The sequence below is a fragment of the Mobula birostris genome, chromosome 11 (assembly GCF_030028105.1).
Source record: "Mobula birostris isolate sMobBir1 chromosome 11, sMobBir1.hap1, whole genome shotgun sequence".
Classification (NCBI taxonomy): domain Eukaryota; kingdom Metazoa; phylum Chordata; class Chondrichthyes; order Myliobatiformes; family Myliobatidae; genus Mobula; species Mobula birostris.
This window is the reverse complement of record NC_092380.1, coordinates 19,971,214-19,994,784: the sequence shown is the minus strand read 5'-3', so window position 1 is coordinate 19,994,784 and position 23,571 is coordinate 19,971,214. Positions and strand designations below refer to the sequence as shown.

General features: G+C 48.3%; 1 protein-coding gene across 2 annotated transcripts in view; it reads right to left on the bottom strand.

Annotated features, from left to right (window-relative positions):
• septin3 (septin 3) overlaps positions 1 to 22,582 on the bottom strand; it is a 57,195-nt gene extending 34,613 nt beyond the window's left edge. The window contains exons 1-2 of one of the 2 annotated variants that reach the window (XM_072271851.1): positions 22,087 to 22,582; positions 2,074 to 2,268 (exon numbers count right to left, since the gene is read on the bottom strand). In XM_072271851.1, coding sequence (XP_072127952.1) covers positions 2,074 to 2,268; positions 22,087 to 22,255 — 364 coding nt within the window. In that variant the 5' untranslated portion in view covers positions 22,256 to 22,582. Of the gene's footprint in view, positions 1 to 2,073; positions 2,269 to 16,270; positions 16,310 to 22,086 lie in introns of those variants that run through there. The other variant, XM_072271852.1, reaches the window with a different exon arrangement.
• Between the last annotated feature and the right edge of the window lie 989 nt (positions 22,583 to 23,571).

Genomic DNA, 23,571 nt, shown 5'->3' with positions numbered 1-23,571 from the left:
TATTCATTCGTTTTGCTCTCTCTCTCCTTCCCCCACACTGTCCATCTCCCATGGCAGTGATTACTGCGAACTGAACTGAATTCAATTGAACTGAACTTTGTGTCACTTTGAAACTGGTCATTTACCCCTAGACGACGATAGAGCTTGATTGATCCTGTTATCTTAATTCTGTGTACATGTGTGTTTATCATTGCTGAACTGTTGCATTTGATTAGAGTACTGTGTTGCTTGTTTCTTTAATAAAACTTTCTTAGTTCTAGTAATCCAGACTCCAACTGAGTGATCCATTTCTGCTGGTTTGGTAACCCAGTTACGGGCTACGTAACAGAATCAGTCATCTTAAAACTGAACAAGTACTAAAATCTGAAGGCACCAGAGGGAGGCATCGAGTTCATGCTAAAAGGACCTCTGCAAGTGTTAAAAGAGATTGAATCACTGGCTGACGCTCTCTGGGAGTGGGAGTCTCCGGGGACATTTGGATCATTTTGCTAATTGCAGAGGTGGTAATAGTTATTGGCTGCGTTATTCAACTTGCACTGACTGAAGCAGAGGTCTACATTGTGTGCATGCTCAGAAGCATTGTGAGTGTGTGTTTGTGTATGTGCTCAGTACAGTGTGTGTGTGTGTGTGTGTGTGTGTATGTGTATGTATATACACGTGCATGTGTGAGCATTGTGCATGTAAAAGGAACCCTGTAACCAGGATGATCTTACGGACCAGCTTCAGCTGTCGCTTCCTTTGCCAAATGGGCATGGGCTGTCTCATTAAACAATCCAAGGACGGGACAGAGAGTTCTTTACCCTACTTGCACAGTGACAGGGATTTGGGGCAAAGATTTGCAAACCTTCATACCCAGACACTGGACAGTTTGGCTGCTCTGTTGAGTACCAGGAAAAAACACACATTCCAGTGAACCCGCTCCTTTAGAGATATTCGCTGCTGTATCATACTGACAGGTGCCACATGTTGCAAGGGATTGGTGCATTACAGGCAGCTTGTCACTGATAATCTGCGAGTGCCCGCTGCCTTTGGCATCACTTCTGTATGGGGTTTCTGACTGTAATGCAGGCAGTGGTGTGCTCAGGTCTGGCTGTATCTGACTCCAGTGCTGCTGGTGTAATGGCTGATGGAGGGAAACTATATCACCTGACTTCTGGCCTTTGTCGAACAGTGTCTCTCCCCATCCTCTATGGGAATAACTAACAAACAAAAATCTCCAAAGAAAATGAAGAACTGTAAGGTTTTACTGCCTGGGATGTCCAAGCACTGGCTTTAGTTCCCGATTCCCCTGAGTATCAGCTCTAGAGGGCAGGGAATCAATGGAGCACCCACACAGTCCATTGCCAGTACTGTCATACTTGAGGGCATCAGACAGCCTGGTCATGCACGGGTCAGATTGAGTGATGGGTACTGTTTGAGTACCCTCCTTCCCTCCTCCACCCTCCACAGCTACTGTGGCTGAATATTCCTTGACAAGGTAGCACAAACAGTGTCCTCTACTCACTCTACCCATTGTCTCAGATACCTTATTCCCACCACAATTCCACACTCTTTATATTGATCCTCGATGAAGCTGAGGAACCCAGTCTTCATGAAGGTCAGCACGATCAGTCCGTCACCAGGATTCTTTCTTGACGCTTACAGAAAGCCTTCACTAGATTTTCCCTAGCTTCCATGATCCTCTGATTTTTCAGAACAGGACTGTCCACTCTGAAAATGAGGCAACGAATTCCACAGATTCACCACCCTCTGGCTAAAGAAATTCCTCCTCATCTCTGTTCTAAAGGGAAGCCCTTGTAGTTTGAGGCTGCACCAAAGGAACAGGGCTGTTATATAGAGCACTGAACCCACCAGGCCTCTTTGAGTGTTACCCAGTGAGTCTCCCTCACCCTCTCACCTGTAAATAGCCCCTGTATTTATCCAGCTTCTTCTGAAAGTTATCATTAAATCTGTTTCCCTTACCCTTTCCAATGATGGAGTAACATTTTCCTCAGCTCCCCCCCCCTTGGTCCCATCCCGCACGAGCATGTGTGCTCTGGCAGGTCAATGTTAATGCAACACCCAAGTTCTTACCCACGACCATGATATTAAAATCGAATCCTGTCTTCATGGTCTTCCGTCGCATTTGCTCAATGATGGTGTCGATTCCCACGTAGCCCAGTAGCTGGGAGCCCACTGCCGATGGTTTCATGGGCACAGCGGGCTTGGGTTTGGCATCTTGAACCACTTCCGACATGCCGGAGCCCAGTTTTCTATCCTCTTCCAAACCTTTGAGGAAGCAGATGACAGAATAAATCCCACATCCTGACATCTCTTTATAGTCTCCTCTTCACTATTTTAACTGAAGAAATCTAATCAGCATCAGCCCCTTGTAGCTAATGCTCTCTACTCCAGACAACACTCTGGAGAACCTCTTCTGCACTCCCTCCATCGCTGCTACGCCCTTTGTATTGTGTGGTGAGTAGAACTGTACACAATATTTCAAGTGCAGTCCAACCAATACTTTGTATAGCTCCAACACGCCATCCCAAATCTTCGATCTATGAAGGCAAGCATACCAAATGCTTTCTTCATCACTTTAAGCACCTGTGCACCCACTTTCAGGAAGCTATGCATTTGCACCTCAGGGTCCTTCTGTGCATCGACACTCCTGGCGTCCCCTGCCATTCACTGTGTATGTGATTTAAGTGTTTGGCATCCCAAAGTGCATTTCCTCACACTTATCTGGATTAAGTTCCACCTGCCATCATCCTGCCCAACTTTCTAACTGATCCACCTCCCTCCGTATCTTTCACAAGCTTCTTCACTATCTGTGACTCCAATTTGTTTGTCCCACAGAACAACAACATAAGAAATAGGAGCAGGAGTTGGCCATCTGGCCCATCGAGCCTACTCTGCCATTCAATAAGATCATGGCTGATCTGACCATAGACTCATCTCCACCTACCTGCTTTTCCCCCATAACCCTTAATTCCCCTACTATGCAAAAGAACAGATTCTACCCCTTTGCACGCAGCTCCTGATGTTTGAAGGCCAGCAACCCATCAGCCTTGAGGAGTATTTTCGGTTCCTGCCGAAGATAACTCAATGATCTGTGTACGTGGACTTCGCCTTGCCTTGCCCTGTGATGTCTGCCTGCACCCTAGCCGAATCACTGCTCTGCCTATAACTTGCAGCAAGTGTCATTGTCGTGTGAATATTCCATTAACCCGTGTGGGCAGCGACCAGGAGGTACTGCACACTGGAATGGCCATAAGGTACTCGTCAATACACAGCAGTCTACAGTCGGGCTCCGGGGCTTGTCATGCACCTCCCCAGAGATCCACGAGAAAGGCTGCACTCTGCCGCTAAAGCAAATACAATTAATTCATCATTGTGGTTAAGGATCCTTTCGATAACAAAGACTTATGCCATAACCTCCCTGGCTTTGAACAACTGAAACTGTACGCAGTAAACTGCGATGGAAGTCTTTCAGATTTAAAATGTCCCCCATGTGGTTCTTCCTTCGTTTGGTCTCTTTATTCCCTCATTTCTTCTTGAACCTCATCAGTGATGGAGACACACGATCCTCCTGTGAATGGCGTATTATACGACACTGCTTGAGGCCGAAGGCTGAGGGAGGAGGTGGGTAGCGGTGTGCTCTCGGCTCCGGCAGCCTCTCGGAGCCGCTGTGTTTCCAGGCGACGGCGTTACACCGTAAAGCGAGCAACATGCGGCTGATTGAATGAATCACTGAGGGGGCACATCACTCGGCAGAGGTGCAGCGGCGGGAATAAACGCCGCCGCCGCGGACAATCGTTTAATTCCAGATAATCTGGTGTCTGCAATTAAAGAGAAGGATGGCCGGCAACGGGAAAGCAGAACACACGGCGGCAACCCTCCAACTCCATGGCAATGATTGTGGATGGAACCAATCAGAAGAGTGATTTCAACAACCAATCAGAAGAATGCTTCTCCCAGACCAATAGCCTTGGGAAAGAGTCGGGCCGTAGTCAGACACCTTACATAACCTCTGTGGCGCTTACACGTGTGGCCGCCATCCTCTGTGGTCGAGCTTATCTCCAGCTCTAATCGCCCCTATTAGGCCAAGAATACAAGGCCTCTCTTCCCAAAGCCCACCGTTGTAAGACAAACTCATGCCAGCTGTTCAAAGTTGAAAGCTCTGCATTTCTTCTAACAACCAGCACAAACTCCAGATGACCCACAATTTTTAAAAGGGCATTTCAGATATGCTTGTTGTTACAACATTGGATGGTGTACTGTCCATTTTTGCACAGCAAGATCCCAGTGACTGTGTGACCGAAAAAAAGACGGCCCCTGCTAGAAAACTGGAAACAGAAATTGTGAAAAATACTCCGTGGGTCAGGCAGCAACCGTAGACAGACAGAAACAGTTAATGGTTCACATCTAAAAGTTTTCTGCAGACAGAATTAAATTACAAATTTAAAAGACATTTAGGCAGATTCCTGGACAGAAAAAGGTCACGAGAGATTTGTGCCTAATGTGAGTAAATGGGTTGAGTGTGGATTTGCATCTGGGTCCGCACAGACAAGATGGGCTGAAGGGCCCATTTCTGTGCCGTACAATTCAATGATTCAATGTTAGTGATGTGACTTTAGTAAAGTTGATGAGGGTACACATTTTGGCTGGTATCCTTCACAATAACAACCTGGATCTTTACAGATGTGAAGCTCACCACCTCTATTTTCTCAGGCTAAAGAAATTCAACATTTTTGCTTTGACCCTTACCAATTTTTATCAATGCATCATAGAAAGTATCCTGATACATCACAGACTGGTATGCCTACTGTTCTGCCCGAGACCGCAAGAAACTGCAAAGATTTATGGACACAGCATAGCACATCATGGAAACCAACTTCCCTGCATAGGCTCTGTCTGCACTTCCCACTGCCTTGGTGAAAGAAGCCAACATATTCATAGATATTCTCTCTTCTCTCTCCATCCCATTGGATAGAAACTACAAAAGCCATGTACCACCTGGCCCAAGAACCGCTTCTAACCCATTAATGAGCTAGCACGATAAGATGGACAATCCACCTCATAATCTACCTCATTGTGACCTTGCACCTTATTGTTTATCTGCTCTGCACTTTCTCTTGAAGTGTAACGCTTCATTCTGCATTCTGTTATTACTTTCCCCTGTGGTTCCTCAATGCATTGTTGTAATGACATACAGCACTGTGCAAAAGTCTTAGGTACATATATGTATAGCCAGGGTGCCTAAGTCTTTTGCACAGTAGAAATCTTAATTGCACTATACTTCTGCCACAAAGAAAAAACTAATTTCATGACATGTGAGTGATGATAAACCTGATTTTGATATGGGTCTCTATAGTGGGCTGAGGGTGGGAAGGGGGCAAGAAGAGGGGAATCACAGTTGGGAAAAAGGGAAGGGAGAGGGGAGGGAGCAGGAAGCACCAGAGAGATATTTTGTAGCGATCAATAAACCAGTTACTTGGAAGCAAATGACCTTGGTTAGTGTCTCAAGGTGGGGTGTGTCTGCACCCGCACCATACCCCATCCGCCCTGGCACTCCTTCCCTTACCCCTTCCACAGTGCTCCATCTTTGCCATTCCCAACCTCCTTTGCTCCCGCCGGATTTACAAACTCGCTGTCTGCTCCAAGTTGATAAATACAGTACTGTGCAAAAGTCTTAGGTACCCTAGCTGTGTGTGCATGTGTGTGTGTGTGTGTGTGTGTGTGTCTGCGACAGTACTGCATATTTTAAAATTTAGAGATACAGCAGGGCAACAAGCTCTTCCAGCCCTCCAAGTTCATGCCGCCCAATTAAACCCATGTGACCAATTGACCCACTAGCAGTACATCTCTGGAATGTGGGAGGAAACTGGAGCATCCGGAGGAATCCACACAGTCGGGTGGAGAACGTGCAAACTCCTTGCAGACAGTGGCAGAATTGAACCAGGGTTGCTGGATGCTCACACTACCTTGCGACCCCAGATGGAGTACAAAACAAAGCTTCTCGCTGTCCCTCGGTACATGTGACAATAATACGCCAATTGTCAATTTACATCTACTTGAGAGATCTTGCATTTGTGATTTATCTGAACGATAGCACTGGACAGTGCAGCTCTCTGTCAGTACTGTGCTGGACCTTGGGCAGTGTTGCGTGCACAGGAGTTTAAACTTTACGCTGGACCTTGGGCAGTGTTGCGTGCACAGGAGTTTAAACTTTACGCTGGACCTTGGGCAGTGTTGCGTGCACAGGAAGTTTAAACTTTACGCTGGACCTTGGGCAGTGTTGCGTGCACAGGAGTTTAAACTTTACGCTGGACCTTGGGCAGTGTTGCGTGCACAGGAGTTTAAACTTTACGCTGGACCTTGGGCAGTGTTGCGTGCACAGGAAGTTTAAACTTTACACTGGACCTTGGGCAGTGTTGCGTGCACAGGAAGTTTAAACTTTACGCTGGACCTTGGGCAGTGTTGTGTGCACAGGAAGTTTAAACTTTACGCTGGACCTTGGGCAGTGTTGTGTGCACAGGAAGTTTAAACTTTATGCTGGACCTTGAGCAGTGTTGTGTGCACAGGAAGTTTAAACTTTACACTGGACCTTGGGCAGTGTTGCGTGCACAGGAAGTTTAAACTTTACGCTGGACCTTGGGCAGTGTTGTGTGCACAGGAAGTTTAAACTTTACGCTGGACCTTGGGCAGTGTTGTGTGCACAGGAGTTTAAACTTTACGCTGGACCTTGGGCAGTGTTGCGTGCACAGAAGTTTTAAAGTTTAAACAATCATGTGCACACACACTGTGGTGAAGTGATCACAGAGAATCCTTTGTTACTCCAGCTTCCTCCATCACAATCCTGGGCTCAGTGGCAGGAGAGACAAAGGTTCAAAGTACATTCATTATCGAAGTATGTCTACCTAACACAACCTTGAGATTCGTCTCCTTACAGGCAGCCACGAAACGACAATACCCAAAAAACCCGTTTAAAAAAAAAAGACACGCAATGTGCAGAGAAAAAAGATCACGTAAACAATAAATGCAAGCAAATAGCATTCTGAGTTGAACACAGAGTGTCCATTCACAGACCTTCAGTTCAGCGCAGAGCAGAGCGGCAAGCTGAATTGCCCGGCCCATTGCCTCGGGCCCCAATACCCTGACCTTTTCAATCTGGCCCTACGCCTATATTTTCATCTGAAACATTGGGTTCGATGGCCTCGATACGTTCTGGGACCCGCACCCCACCGCCTCGACCTGGACTGTACCCGACCTTTCCAATTTGGCCCAGCGCTTAAACCGATTGAACCTCGGGTCTTCCTTGCCCTCGGTGACAGGCCCGCTGCCTCACCTCGGTTCGGCCACATTAAATTGCCTCCAAGTCCAAAGGTAAGTTACAGACCCTTGTTCGCAATGATCGTTTGCCTGCCAGTGATGGTGAGATGGTGGGAGGGAAGAGCTTCAACATCAGCTTCAAGACCCTGTCATCGGGAAATTCCTCACGATCACCAGACACTGCTCTCCCTGTTGAGCAGCACTGGGAAGGATCACTACGTCGTACTCCAGGTTGTGGACTTCAAAGTCCATCACCGGGGTGGGCCAGTGGCACCAACAATGAGCGAGCCAGCGGAGTCCTGAAGGACAGATGCCAGACTGGGTCTGCGGCAGGTGGTACGTGAACCACATACGAGGAAGAGATTACTCGATCCATCTCTCACCAGTCCGCCTGGGGCCGGGGTTCCGCCGGTAGTCTCAGAACACGCCTGGAGCTCAAAACTAGCTGTGCTTGGCACGTTGGAAACCGTCAGCAGCAGGAGAAATATGCACCAGCACGGGCAGATCCCTCACAGCATGGGCAGATTCCCTTTCTCAGTCGAGGCATCAGTTAAGGAGTGGAATCAAAATCGGCTTTATTATCACTGACATATGCCTTGAAACCTGTTGTATTGTGGCAGCCATACAACACAAGACATAAAGGCATCCGTTAGTCTTGCGAGACCATGGATCTACGCCTGGAAAGTCTTCACTCTCCAGGGCGCAGGCCTGGGCAAGGTTGTATGGAAGACCAGCAGTTGCCCATGCTGCAAGTCTCCCCTCTCCACGCCACTGATGTTGTCCAAGGGAAGGGCAAGGGCCGATACAGCTTGGCACCGGCGTCGTCGCAGAGCGCTGTGTGGTTAAGTGCCTCAGCTGGGGCTCGAACTCACGACCTTCAGGTTGCCAGTCGAACGCCTTAACCACTTGGCCACGTGCCCACACAATGCAGGACATATAGTATAAATTACAACATAAAACATATATATCTCCAGTGGCAGTAATGAAAAGAGGACATGCCCTGGACGGTGAGGGTCCTTCGTGACGGAGGTGGAGAAGTGCATGCTGGGAGCAGCAGCAGCCACCAGCCTGATGAAGCTGCAACACACCACTGAATACTTGTACACAACTCAATCAGCAGGCCAATGGATAGAACCCGGTGATTTCATGGTCAGAGGTCCACAGCGCTGCCGTATCTCGCCCTGAGTGTTGGTGGACAATTGAACTGCTGAAGGGAGAGGCGGCTCCAGAGTAGCTTTATAGAACAGACAGCAGCAAAACATAGAAGCAGACCCTTTCTTCTCCAGACCTATCCTTTCTGCCTGCCAAAGTCCAAATCCTTTCATTCTCTGCCCTTCCCTGTGACTATCTAAGAGCCTCTTAAAGCCCTCTAGTGTATCTTCCTCCACCACCACACCCCCATCGGGCCTCACATTCCAGGCACCTGTCACTGTGAATAAAAATTTACCCCACTCATCTCATTTGACTTTACCCCACTCTGGCTTTAAATTTATGCCCCCTAGTGGGGAAAAAGATACAGGGTGTCTACTTTATCTGTGCCTCATAATCTTATAAACTTTTATCAGATCTCCCCGCAGCCTCCACCGCACTAGAGAAAGCAACTCAAATTTATCCAGCCTCTTATGATCGCACATGCCCCCCAAACCAGGCAGTGTCCCGGTAAACCTCTTCCACACCCTCTCCAAAACCTTCATGTCCTTCCTGTAGTGGGGTGACCTTAGGAGGTAAAGAGGGGTTATTAAAATGACACATTCTGCAGAGGCTGGAAATCCAGAGCAGCACACACACAAAATGCTGGAGGAACTCAGCATCTATGGAGATGAACAAACAGTCGATGTTTCAGGCCAAGACCCTTCTTCAGGACTAAGGTAAGTCATGTCTTGGACACTGAAGATTGGTCTCGGCCTGAAACGTTGACTGCTTATTAATTTCCATAGATGCTGCCCGACCTGCTGAGTTCCTCCGGCATTTTGTGTGTGTTGCTAAAGGGAGATTAGCTTTATCTGTCATATGTACCCCGAAACATACAGTGAAATGTGTCCATTGCGTCAAATCAAATCAGCAAGGATCGTAATGAATGCAATACTCCAGATGCAGATTATTAGAGTTTTATAAAGCTACAACTTAACTTCCTGACACTTGCACTCAAGACCTTGATCAATAGGGCAAGCATGCCACATGCCTTCCTTACCACCCCAAGAATATGTGCAGTATTTTCAGGGAGCTATGGACTTGGACACTAAGACCCTTCTCTACATGGAAGCACCTGCACCAGGTGGGTTGCAGAAGTTCAAACGTACAGTTTGTAACCACCTGGCATGTGCAGTAAGGAATTTTGATTTAGTTCTGGTAAGTGCCAGACGTGTTGGTTCATCCTGGGCTCAATCCTGATCTTTGTGTGGAGCTTGCATGTCCCCTTTGTAACCATATGAGCTTCCTTCGGGTGCTCTAGTTTCCTCTCGCGTCCCAGAGGTTGACTGGGTGCTGCAAACTGCCCCCAGTGTGTCGTGACTGGGAGAACCAGGGGGGAATTGATGGGAATCAGTTTCAGGGAATTGGGGATGGCTCTGTGAACCTGCCCAGAGTCATTCAGATAAATACAGTAGCATCCTTCTTTATCATAAGGATATGAAAATAAGTTACCAGGATAGAGGGAAACGGGAGCAGGCTCCTAGGGATCCAATGGACTGATGGACCCTATGACCCTCTGTGATCCAATGGACTGCTGGACTCTGTGTCACAAGAAGTACAATACCCATAACCAAGCAAGCTAACCAACAGAGCTCAGTTCAAAAGGCAGGCCTTCCTCAGGAGCTTCCTTAAAGCAGTTTCTTTTAAGGAATTGTCTTTTGTGATAGTGTTGAGATCCTCTTTAAATGGAATAATCACTTGCAGCCCTCTTCAAAGAGTGAGCCGCCCTCACCTCCCCTTTCAGCGAATGCTCTCAGTGTTGGGACCACTTCAAAAAGTGTCCAGCCCTGTCAGAGTGGGCAATGTTACAGCCTCTTCAGAGGAAAACACTTCAATCTGAAAGGGCTTGGATCCAAGTGGGAGCCTGCCTTCCCTATGACCCATCCCTCCCAAGTTCCCTCAACTCTTCCAGCAAAAGCACGACGGGACAGCAGTGGAGACCGCGCTCAGATCTTTAGCAGGTTGATCCATTTACTCCCAATTGATCGGTGGGTCTCACCGTTGGGGTGTCTCTGTTCCATTGGGTGATGGATTGGAGTGCAGACACTCGCTGATGGAGTGTTTTTTTTAATGAGATGTTGAAGATTAAAGGTTAGCTTTAATTATCACAGCTAAATCAAAATATACAATGAAATGCATTTTTTTGTGTCATTGACCAACCTGAGGCGTGGAGGTTGAGACCAGCAGAGGGAGATGGAGGGGTGGGGGATGTTGGTGTGTGGGGGAGATAGTCGAAGGGTGTTGCTGTCTGAGGGGGGAAGAACAGTCTGGGAGGAGAGTCTGGGGTGGGAGTGGTAGACAGTCTGGGGGGGGGGGAGAAAATCAGGGAGCAGACAGTCCAGGGGTGTGGCTGTATGAGGGGGGTGACTGTTTGTGATGGAGACCGTCTGGGGTAGGAACAATCTGGGAGGGGACAGTTGGTGGGGGGGCAGTCCAGGGAGAGTAGACAGTTGTGGGGAGACAAGGAAGGTGAATCAGAAAGTGAGACAGGGGAAGAGACGGGCCAGATGTGTTGAAACAGTGGATGAGACGGGTTAGATGTGTTGAAAGAGGGGGAGAGACGGGGTGAGACGGGGGTGAGGCGGGATGAGATGTGTTAGAACAGGGCGGGAGAGACGGGAATGAGACGGGGCGGCGGTGAGACACAGGGTTTCAGATGGGAATGGGGAAAGACACGGAGGATGATCCGGGGTGTGTTTGGGTGGAGATGGGGACAGAGGGAAACTCTCAGGAATGAATCACGGGTGCAGATACAAACGCCCGAATGACGTTGGGAACGATGAACACATAACCTGTGAATCAAAAATGGTTCTCGGACAAAGTGAATCCGAGAGGCTGGGACCCAAACAGTTAATCGTTCCATGAAAGCAGCCCATCTTTCGGCGGGCACAACATGCAGCCATCCTTGTGGCTCCCGGATCTGGGAATCTCCCCACCGGGGAGCAGGGAGGGAAGGGTATCGGGATTAGATCCGTATCGGGGAGAGCCGGGGCTCGCCCACAGCCGACACACAACATACAAAAGGCACGGAGCTCAGCCACAGTACCTTGCCACATCTGGATGCTGCGAGTACCTGCGCCGGCCGCCTCGGATTCCAGCCGGAGCCTGTCGAATATTTACGGCTGCGACCTGATAATATTCCTGTGTTTTCCTGGGATCCTGGCCCCACTGCCGTCACGTGAGCCGATTATGGAAGGAGCGGCTCCCCCATCACATCACAGACTCCACCACTCCCTTCTGAGACGCGAGAGCTTCCCTCAGCAGCTGAGCCCCCCTGCTCTTCGCCAGGCATGCTCAGACCGGAGATGCTCATCATCCCGGCCTCCCCAACTCCTCCGGCACAGCCACCGCCCGGCCGGGCTTTCCCTTCGGCGGGCAGTTTACCTCGCCGGGTGGCAGGTCGTGTGATGCCCCGCCACCCCTAACTAGGCGGAGGCCGCTCTCCACGGGCAGATGGCCGGGGCTGGGGTGTAAGACACAGGAGGGAGCAAGTGGTAGAATCTGGAGCGACGGACAATCTGGAAGAAAGCGAGTCCGGCAGCATCTGCGGGAGATAAGGGAGCTGTCTACCATTCAGGTCCAAATCCCCGGGCAGTCCCCACTCAGAGTTTGGACCCCAAAGGTTGACAATTCCTCCCCCTGCCCCCACAGAGTTCTCTGGACCCACTGAGTTGCTCCAGCAGATTGTTGCAACAGGACCCGGACATCTGGCTGAACTGGCCTCCCCCCTTGTGAACGGGACAAACCGGCCCGGAACAAGGAGCATTAAAATGCACCGCCACTTTTCATTAAAAATTCCGAATGTGCAGAATGTCAACCAGCCCTCCACGCCATCGGGGACTTCTTCAACAGGCAGTGCCTCAAGAAGGCGCCATCCATCACCGAGGACCCTCTCCATCGAGGACGTGCCCCCTTCTCCTTACTACCATCGGAGAGAAGGTCCAGAAACCAGAAGCCTCACCCTGGACGATTCAAAACCAGCTTCTTCCCCCGCCCCACCCTGCCATTAGATTTCTGAACAGTTCATAACTACCTCGTTATTCCCTTTTTTTTGTATTTTAGTAATTTATAGTAATTTTATATCTTGTCCTTCTGTTGGAAAACAAGAGATTTCACGTCAACACGGATAAAATACTGGAGGAACCCAGCAGGTCGGGCAGCACCTATGGAAATGCATAAACCGTTGACATTTCTGGCAGAGACCCCTCTTCACATCATCTAAATCCGTGACAAAAAAAAAGGGACAAGGCCACCACTTAATGCCTAACTTTATTCTTCTGAGTTATCTCACTGATCTGTGCGTGGGAACATTCCCCAGAGCACAGCAGGACAAGTTCACAGTGTGGAGTCAGGGAGGGACTGCAAAAACAGTGTAAGACAAAAAAAAATCAACACATTTCAAGGCATATGTGAGTGATGATAAAACTGATTCTGATATGGGTCTCCATTGTGGACTGAGAGTGGGAAGGGGGTCAGGGAGAGGGGAATCACGGTTGGGAAAAGGGGAAGAGAGTGGGAAGTACCAGAGAGACATTCTGTAATGATCAACAAACCAATTGTTTGGAATCAAATGACCTTGCCTGGTGTCTCAGGGCTGGGTGTGTCTGCACCTGTGCCACCCCCCCATCCCTGGCACTCCTTCTCTGCCACCTGTCCCACACTCCTCCCATGGTGCTCCACCCTCGCCATTCACAACACCCCCTGCTCCCGCCAGATTTGCAAACTCGCTCTCTGCCCCAGGGTGACAAGTACAGGACTGTACTAGGCACCCTGGTTATATATATGTGTCCAACACTTTTGCACAGTTCTGTAGGAGGCCGCACGGTGACGTTACGTAGGTTGATAAAATTTATGAGAGGCATAGACATGATAGAGAGTCAAAGACTTTATCCCAGGACAAGAGAGTGCAGAAGAAGAGGACACGGGTTTCAGGTGAGAGGGGAGAATTTAAGGCAGGTCTGACAGGATAAGTATTTCACAGAGAGAATGGTAAATATCTGGAATGAGCTGCTGGAGGAAGTGGGGGAGGTAGGACAATAACAATGTTTAAAAGGCCTTTTTCTCTTTTGCATTTAAATCCCTTACTTCCAGCTTCTTTCGGTTAAGGTTTACGGTTTTTTTATGTGTAAACATATTATAGCTCAGGTAGTAGGCAATATACCTTTTTATAAATACAGCTCTGTGGTGATAAAAGTTCTGATTAACTTTTCCATATATCGTAAGGTTGGCTTGGAGTTGGGTAGTGGGTGGGTGGGGTGGTAGCTAACTTTATATGATTCTCCTATGGGTGATTTTCCTTAACTGTTATAAACTGTCCCATTCCCATTCTGATATGTCTATCCACGGCCTCCTCTACTGTAAAGATGAAGCCACACTCAGGTTGGAGGAGCAACACCTTATATTCCGTCTGGGTAGCCTCCAACCTGATGGCATGAACATTGACTTCTCTAACCTCTGCTAATGTCCCACCTCCCCCTCATACCCCATCCATTATTTATTTATTTATATACACACATCCTTTTTCTCCCTCTGTCCCTCTGACTATACCCCTCGCCCATCCTCTGGGCTTCCCCCTCCCCCCTTTCCTTCTCCCTGGGCCTCCTGTCCCATGATCCTCTCATATCCCTTTTGCCAATCAACTGTCCAGCTCTTGGCTCCATCCCTCCCCCTCCTGTCTTCTCCTATCATTTTGGATCTCCCCCTCCCCCTCCCACTTTCAAATCTCTTACTAGCTCTTCTTTCAGTTAGTCCTGACGAAGGGTCTCGGCCTGAAACGTCTACTGTACCTCTTCCTAGAGATGCTGCCTGGCCTGCTGCGTTCACCAGCAACTTTTATGTGTGTTGCTGTACATTTGATATGTTTGTTTTGCACTGTATAAACTTCTTTTTTCTGTTTTTGTTGTTGTTGCCTTGTAGAAACTTATAAAAAATTAATTTAAAAAAAGGCCTTTGGACGGGTTCGGATAGGGAAGGGGTAGAGGGATATGGGTCTAATGGAGTAAATAGAATTAGCATAGATGGACATCACAGTCAGTGTGGACAAGCTGGACTGAAGGGCTTAATTCTGTGTTGTTCTACAAAGTTCAAAGTACATTTATTATCAAAGTACATAAACTATATATAATCTTGAGATTCGTCTCCTTACAGGCAGCCATGAAACAAAGGAACCCAACAGAACCCATTATAGAAAGAAGACCGTCAAACACCCAGTGTACAGGAAAATACTTCAGTCAGTACTCATGCTGCTTATCAGCTGACCCTGTGCTGAGAAAGAGTCGCTGACAAAACGTGACTTGTTTATCTCTCTCCACAGATTCTGCCTGACTGGTAGTGTTCTTCCAGAGTTTCAATTTTGTCTCATATTCCAGTATCTGCAGTTGTATTTGCCTTCCAAACATGGTACTGCATACATACACATAAGCACACAGTCTCATGCACGCAAACACTCATATACATACACAGACGCACACATGCACACAAGGTCACACGCACACACACACACACGCACACGCGTCTTTTTGTTCATTCACAGAATTACAAACTGAAGACAGCTGAGGAAGAGCCTGCGTTCATCGGTGCTAGAAACTGTCCCCATCCCGCTGGCTGGACCTGAAGCCCCACCGACTCGGAGTGTGCACCCTCATCCCCTCGACCCGGCGCACACGCTGACCGGCATGCCGTGAACTTCCCGACGTCAGCCTGATATAGTCTTCCTCCGCTGGGGCTGCTTGCTCAGCTTTGAAGATTTACACCGAGCCGATTCTGCCAGCACGCAGCCAACAGGGGCCGGAGGTCGAGCCGGCAGTGTGGCTGAGCAGTGGGGTCAGTGCTGCCGGCTCACAGTTTCAGAGACCCGGGTTCAACCCTGACCTCCGCCGCTGTCTGGCGTTCGCACATGTTCCCTGTGACCACGTGGATTTGCCCCACGTGCTCCGGTTTCCTCCCCCCACCCCAAAAGGCTGGTGGGGGTGAATCGGCTGGTGTGAATCGCCCTGGTGTAGGTTACTGTCACCCTCACTACCCATATCCCTCTTGTCACACACCACTTCTGTCACCTCGATAACCCTCACTACCAGTATCCCTTCTCTGCCACAAACCACTTCTGCAGAGAACTTACTGAGTGCAGGCTGGACCTGTAGGTTGTTTCCTCGTCCACAGTCTATTTCCCTCAGAATCCCCCTCCTCCTACAGTCTCCCTCCTCCTACAATTTCCTCTCCCCACAATCTCACCCCCTCAACACCTCTTCTCCTCAATCGCAGTCCCCCTCCTCCTCTGCCATAACCTTCTTCTACCTGTTTCCAAGCAAACTCCCCTCCTACTAATGCTGTGCTGACTCCCCCAGACAGGAACAATCGTCATGTCTACTCTTCAGCCCCCCCCCCCACCGGCTCCCTGCTCCCATCTCACATAGCTCGCCCTCAGCCTTGTGCTCTGCGATCCCCTCTGCCCCTCCTGCTGCCCCGCCCTCTTTCGTCCCCTCCCCAACCTACTTCCCACGCCACTCACTCCAGGAATTCCCCCAGCTGCCTCCCAACCCACTCTGAAGCAGCTTTAAAGTTCTGCGTTCAGATGGCCTCCTGCCTTGCCCCATCCACAAGATTCCATCCTTCTCTTTCTAGAAAGTTCTCTTGCAAGGAACCTTCAGTCAACAGGCCCAATCTTGGTGGATCAGTTGCACCCCACCCCCCCCTCTATCCAGCCCTTTAACCCTTCTGCAGTTTCAAGCCCTATTACAGCAGAGAAGCAGGAGGATTCTGTACTCACAGCTCTTCCCCCGAGACTTTTTCAAGGTTCTGCGCGTTAGGAAAGGACATCAGCTGTGACGTTCCTGACGAGTCACTGGCCCCCTATTGGTTTGTGCCCTCTATCTCAGTGAAGCACAGCAGGAGGTGAAGACTGATAAGGAATAGCTGTTAGCTGAGAACCAAACTCACACCGATTTCCACAGGCTGGCCAGGAGTGGGCCCACCTCTGGAAGACCCAGGGACTGCCTGTTGCTGAATTCCCCCCCTGTCGTCTCGCTGCCCCTCCTTTGCTCTTTGTCGCCCCCTGTCATGACTCATAGGGGAAAGCCACGGATTGGCTGCTGCGGCACGGTGGGTGACCTGCTGTCCCATTCACACCAGCTGATTGGTTCTCAGTTTACGGCCGACAAAGTCACCCAGCCTTATTGTTTCTGGTGTCTGGTTCATCCCCACACACACAGGGAGGAGTCAGGGGTGAGGCAGGGCCATGGTTACTGGCGTGTTAGCAACAGGGGGTAGGTTGAGGCTGTGACCGAAGCTGGTTATTGGCGGGCGATGCCCAGGCTGAATGTTGGACCTCAGGCCTAGGCCTAGGCTGGAGCTTGCTGCTCAGGTGGGACCCATGCCTGGAATAGGGCAGCCCACCACCGGCTGGGCTCAGCCCAGTCTGAGGCCTTTCTTTGAGGCCTCAGTCTTCACATCCTTTGCAGGTCACTAAGGTCACCTAGCTCACAATTCTCTGAGAGCTCTCTGTGAGTAAGTTATTCTTTCTGGGGGGGAGGGGGGAAGGAATTCCCACTCCCACCACATCTACCTCAAACATTAGCAAAGTTTCTCTCCATGGTTGCTGCCTGACCTGGTGAGCCTTCCTAGAATTTTTCATTTTTATCCTCTCCCCACAGCCTCTGTTGATTTTCGAGGGAAGCTGGCGTCTCTTATTGACCTCATATAAGACGCTCAACTTTCCTTTCGCGCGTGGAAGGTCGTTTATGTTAGGGGACTCTCGGTAAGCTTGATCCTAGAATTGTCCACTAATCGCAGTAAAATAGCAATAATTCTAACTGGCTGCATCCATGGTATGGGGGGGGGGGGATGTGGGGGCTAATATCAAAATAAGCTGCAGAGAGTTATAAACTTAGTCAGCTCCATCATGGGCACTAGCCTCCAGGCCACCTTCAAGGAGCGGTGACTCAGAAAGGCAGCGTCCATCATTACTCACAACACGCTGGAGGAACTCAGCAGGTCAGGCAGCATCCGTGGAAAAGATCGGTCGACGTTTCGGGCCGGAACCCTTCGTCAGGACGTTTCCAGCCCGAAACGTCGACCGATCTTTTCCACGGATGCTGCCCGACCTGCTGAGTTCCTCCAGCGTGTTGTGAGTGTTGCTTTGACCCCAGCATCTGCAGATCATTTTGTGTTAGCATCCATCATTAAGGATCCTATCACTGAGGACATGCCCCCTTCTTACTGTTACCATCAGGTAGGAGGTACAGAAGCCTGAAGGCACACACTTAGCGATTCAGGAACAGCTTCTTCTCCTCTGCCATCAGATATCTGAATGGACATTGAAACCATGAAGACTACCTCACTACTTATTTTCTATTTTTATTTTTGTACAATTTATTGAATTTAACTATAACTATTTTATATATACACTTACTGAAATTCACAGTTTTTTCCTCTATTATTATGTATTGCATTGTACCGCTGTCGCAAAGACAACAGATTTCATGACGTATGCCAATGATATTAAACCTGATTCTGATCTGCTCTCCAATTATTCAGAATTCCCAGTGGTTGGACATCTCCACTCACTGGTCGTCATTTCCCATGGTCCCTTTAAACCCATCGAAGCCCCAGTACCTGTGGTCACTGTAAGGTTATCATTGGCCCCTTTCTGCACTCTCCTTAAACTCGTTGGAAGATTGACAAAACTGCTGTGGAACATGTAAAAAAAATGATTGAAAGTGTGTTGGGGGTTTTTGTGCTATTGAAGTCATGAGGGAGCTAGATTCAGAGAATTTTACTGTCAAGACCAAGGCTGATTGAATCCTTTGAGCAATAGGGATTCCAGGCTCATTAAAAACCACCACAAATTACAGATCCTGTTTCAATATTGGGGATAAAGACCCATCAAAGAACCATCAAACAAGTAGAAATTATAGGGTCCCTTTAGTCACAGGGGATAAAAGGCCATGTTAAACTGAGGTTACAGATTGAAAGAGTTTTGGGTGTCCAGGCCGGAAGTAAGGGACAGGCCTGTTCAGATCACTGCTCCATGAAGCTCGCTCGGCTCTGCGCTGAAACATAGGACTCTCGTGGACTCCAGTTCAGAATGCTGGTTGCTTGTGGATTTTTTTCTCTCTCTCTGCACATTGGGTGTTCGACGGTCTTCTTTTTTTTTATATATATGGGTTCTTTTTTATGGGCATGATATGTTTTCTTTTCTCTTTGCTTATTGGGTGTCCAGTGGTCTTTTTTTTAAATGGGTTCTTTTGGGTTTCTTTGTTTTGTGGCTGCCTGTAAGGAGACGAATCTCAAGGTTCTATAACTTTTGCATACTTTGTTAATAAATATACTTTGAACTTTGAGGTCTGATGAGCAACCAGTGTTTAGAGTCTCCAATTAAACAGTGAGACACAATAAACTGCTTTTTTAATATATATATATATATTGAAAATTATAAAAGTTTCTTTATCTTTTTTCTTTTTATGAAATGATAAGAGGAGAATTGATTATCTTATTTTTTATTATATTATTAGATTAATACTATGTATGATCTTGGATAATGTTTATTTTACCTTTTATATGTATTGTTATCGATATAGATATTTGAGATAATTCTCCTCTTGTTTGTACTTTTTTAAAAATTAATAAAAAGATTGATAAAGAAAGAAAGAAAGAACTTTGAGGCCTGATGAGCAACCAGTGATTAGAGTCTCCAATTAAACAGTGAGACACAACTAAACTGTATAAATAACTACCACCGACTCGACTGGACTATCGGAGATTACATTAATGTTCCCTCTAAGGTGTGCCCACGTGCGTGCGCACATATCTTTTGCTGCTAACGCACAGAGAAATTTAAACTGCGCCCAAAAGGTTGTCACCCTTGACCTTGTTGGCACGTTAAGTATATTTTACAACTGTACACAATCACGTTTCCTTTTATGGTTTCTGATGTGGACGGTGTTTGCAACGTGGAGATGGTGATGATTTGTCTGCAGATTTTAGAACCGGTTTATTTATTCTGTTTTTATTGAAGAAATTATTGATTCACTATGTCGAATTCCAAAGAAGCAAAGGACATGAAGTATAAAAGAATGGCTAGTTCATTTACAGTGGAATAGCTTAATGAAACAGTAGAAACTGCTTCATTGAAAGCTCATGAGGTCAGGAAAGTGCAGCTACGAGAAATATTTATGTACAATCCAGAAACTGGTGTTACCTGTGTGTATTGTCGCGATGCAAAAGTTGCTGGAGAATTTGCAAGTGGGGTGATATTTGGAATTTGACTTTTTAAAGCGTCATTTTGCAAGCAAATCGCACATGGACAAGCAAGAGCTCCAGTGAGAAAATCCTTCATTACCCGCTAAAGGCCTGCCATGTACGTTTTGTGAGAGTGCAGATGAACGAGAGTGAAAACGATCAAATCCAGAGGAGATCAAAGTTCTTATTGATAGTGATTTGCCAGCTGTTAAAATGAATACCTTTAGATGTAAAATTCAGTGCGCACATGTTGTCACTGGGCAAAAAAATTGCATAGCACAAGTCTTTTGTGCACACTGGACATTACAAATTAGAGGGAACATTGGATTATATGTAGCTTAAGTATTTTACAAGGATACAGTATATATTCCTGTTACTTTATCAGGAATTACAAGATTCATACTTAGACTATGCTGTTCAAGATGATAAGAATCAATGCACACAAAATGCTGGAGCGACTCAGCAGGTCAGAACTGATGATGGAACTCTGCTCTAAATGTCAACTGTTCATTTCCTTCCGTAGATGCTGTTGGCCTGCTGAGCCCCTCCAGCATTTTGTGTGTGTGAGTTGATTCCAATTTCCAGCATCTGCAGAATCTCTTGTGTTGTGATCGTGTGAATTCTGAGCTTAAACAGCCTTGGAGAGGACTGCATCCTGAGCTGGATTGCAGAATGGCAAGTGAGCTTTGACTTCAACACTTTCTCTCCGTGACCACGTGGGTTTCCTCTGGGTGCTCTGGTTTCCTCCCACAGTCCAAAGACATACCGGTTGGTAGGTTAATTGGTCAATGTAAAATTGTCCTGTGGTTAGGTTCGGGTTAAATCAGCGGTTGCTTGGCGGTGCTGTTTGAGTTGGCCTATTCCTCGCTGTATCCCAATAAATAAATAAATGAATTTTTGGACATGAGCAGCATGTATATTTTTGGGAAGGGAATTGAAAAGTTGGGAGTCTGATCTTCAGTGATAACAGGACACTGGTGACATGTCATCTGTAGCTCTGTACACAGGAGTTAGCGTCTTCATTCAAGGAAGGCCGAGGGCAGACCTGGTAGAAGTTCATAAAATCGTGAGAGTATTTTCAAATACCCAGGGGCAGCATTTAATGTGAGAGGGGCAAGGTTCCGAGGGGGTGTACGGGGCAGGTTTTTTTTACACAGAGGGTGCCTGAGAAGCACTGCTGGAGGTAGTGATGGAGACAGACATGATAGAGGCTCTTAGAGAGGAATGTGAATATGCAGAGAATGGAGGGATATGGACCATGAACAGGCACAAACTAATTAAGTGCCATTAGCTTAATTTGTTTAGTACAACATCATTCCTGTGCTGTACTGCTCCGTGTTCGTTTTTCTATGAATCAGAATCAGGTTTAATTTCACCAGCATGTGTCGTGAAATTTATTGACTTTGTGACAGCACTACAATTCAATACACAATAACAGAAAAATATGTGAATTAAAGTAAATATATATTAAATAGTTACATTAAATACATAGTACAAAAGTAGAAATTTTAAAAAAGTAGTGAGGTAGTGTTCATGGGTTCAATGTCCATTCAGAGATCAGATGGCAGAGGAGAAGAAACTATCCCTGAACCATGTTAACTGCCCCGAGAAGGTTTACTACTCATACCTGCAATGGGTGGGTTGTTCCACATGGAAGGATTGGACAGGCTGAGCTTGTATCTGCTGGAGTTTAGAAGGATGAGGGGGATCTTATTTGAATGGTACAGATCCTGAGGGGTCTTGATGGGGTGTACGTGGAGGGGATGCTCCCTCTTCTGGGAGAATCTCGAACTGGGGCCGACTGTTTAAAACAAGAGATTGCCATTTGTGTGCAAACACTTTCCCTCACGGATTCCTTTGAGCTCACTTCCGCCAGGGGCGGTGAAAGCAGAGGTTTTATGTACAAGGCAGAAGCGGAGGGGTTGGGGGGGGTGGAGTGGGGGAGGGGAAGCGTGTGGGTGGGAAGGCCACCACATGTCGCCGAGCCTGATTGGTCACATTGTTGTAAAATGGTGGAGTAGGTTTGAGGGGCTGAGTGGCCCGCTCCTGACTGGATTGTGTGAATGGAGAGCGGAGAGGAATGCACAGGGTGAAGGACAACAGGGCGGTACTTTCAGACCTTAAGCAAAGGAGGGAAGAGCTCAAGCATGGCAACAATCAGATGGAGAAAGACATGAGAGCAAGGGAGGATTATTGCTGTTTGGTGTCCTGTCCTACAAGATTGGTGCAGTGGACATTTGAAGATACCAAAGGGCCCCGACGGATGAGTTTAGACTTACTTCTTACACTGGAGCATAGATAATTAGCCCTTCACTGCCTTAAACAGGAGGACATCATTAGCCTAACCTTCAGGAGAAGTTCTTCTCTTTGGTACCAACGTAATTCCAAAACTGTGTGATGTTTCTTGCTTCCTTTCTTGCCCCTGGTCCCAGTTCTCTGAACTCAAAGGACCCGAGCTTGCTGGCAGACGCTGCTCTCTGAAGACCAAGACATCTCTGAAGCCTCCCCTCTGCATCCTTCTTCTGATCTTTCTGAACTGAACCGGTGCCGAGAGTTCGCCTTCTTGCTCGGCGCGGTTTGCCCTCGGCGGCTGGCTCTCCGTCGGAGGAGGTGAGAGCTGCTCTCCAAACCATGCCCCTTGCTCACTGTGAGGGAACCCAGCATCTCGAGTGGGGATGAGGCTCCTACACTCGAAAACACTTCCAGCATCCTTGCTTAATGATCCGCGGAGATTTGCTGGTGTCCCTCCGTCCCTCGACGCGCCTTCGGGACTGGGACTGTGGCTCGTAGTTTCTTTGACTGGGATGAGACCACACTGGCCTAACCTGACACGGTACGTGACTTGTGGCTTCTTCTCATCACGAGGCGGCTCGCGCTCACCCAAATCCCGTGAATATCGTGCACCTGTCCTCTGCGGGATGCTCTGCGGTTTAGTTTTGTGACTGGGGTCAATACCAGCGTAGACCGGCCCCAGACTCTCACTGTCTGTGGGAGGTTCTGGTGTACGCTGCACTGTGGCGGGGAGCTGAGAACAGAGCTGCCCGAAGTCCACCCGGGAGCGAGAACTGAAGCATTCCGAGCCTGGAGATGAAGCTGGCTTAAAACCCGAGGCCTTTATAGGCCGATCGTGCTGGGAGTTCTGCGTATGTGGTCCTGAGCCAACAGCTGATTGTACAGAGCAAAGGTCTGAGTGAGGGTTTGGATTCGCCTGTCCTGCTGAGCTGCGGCTCAACAGGACTGCGGCTTTCTCGAGGAGTCGGTCCAAGTCAGCCTTTTGTCTTTGTGCTTCTGCGATGGTGATCTCCTTGTGCATGGTGATGATCTCTCCTATCCGGCTAGGCTGCTTGTTCATGCGCCTTTCTCCGGTAACATCCTGCGTGGGAGCCAGTGAGCTGCTGAAATCTGCACTAGACTGATCAACCTTGGTGCCTTTGACCACCCAGCCGGGACGTGGGCTGCTGGGTACACTGGGGCCCGGACCCCGTCCTGGCAAGTCCCCTGCTACCTTGGATCGAGCCGAAAGTTGCCGAGGTGGCCCGGGGGCAGGGTCTTGGCTCCTGTTCTCCAGCAGGTTGTCCGAGCACTGTGAGAAGGAATCGATGGTGATCTTCCGCTTCAGGATAGGAGTCAGGATCTGCTGCCTGGCCCCCTGGTCAAGGTGGGGCTGACCCTGGAGCAGGTTGTGTGATGGGCGTCCTTCTCCATGCTTCTGGGGCTCCTGAGACAGTAGTGGGCTCAGCGGTGGCTTCCTTGTGACGCGTGCCGTAAAACCAAACTGCTTCTCCATTTCTGACACCATTCACCCTCTCTGTAAGACAAACCAGACATCAC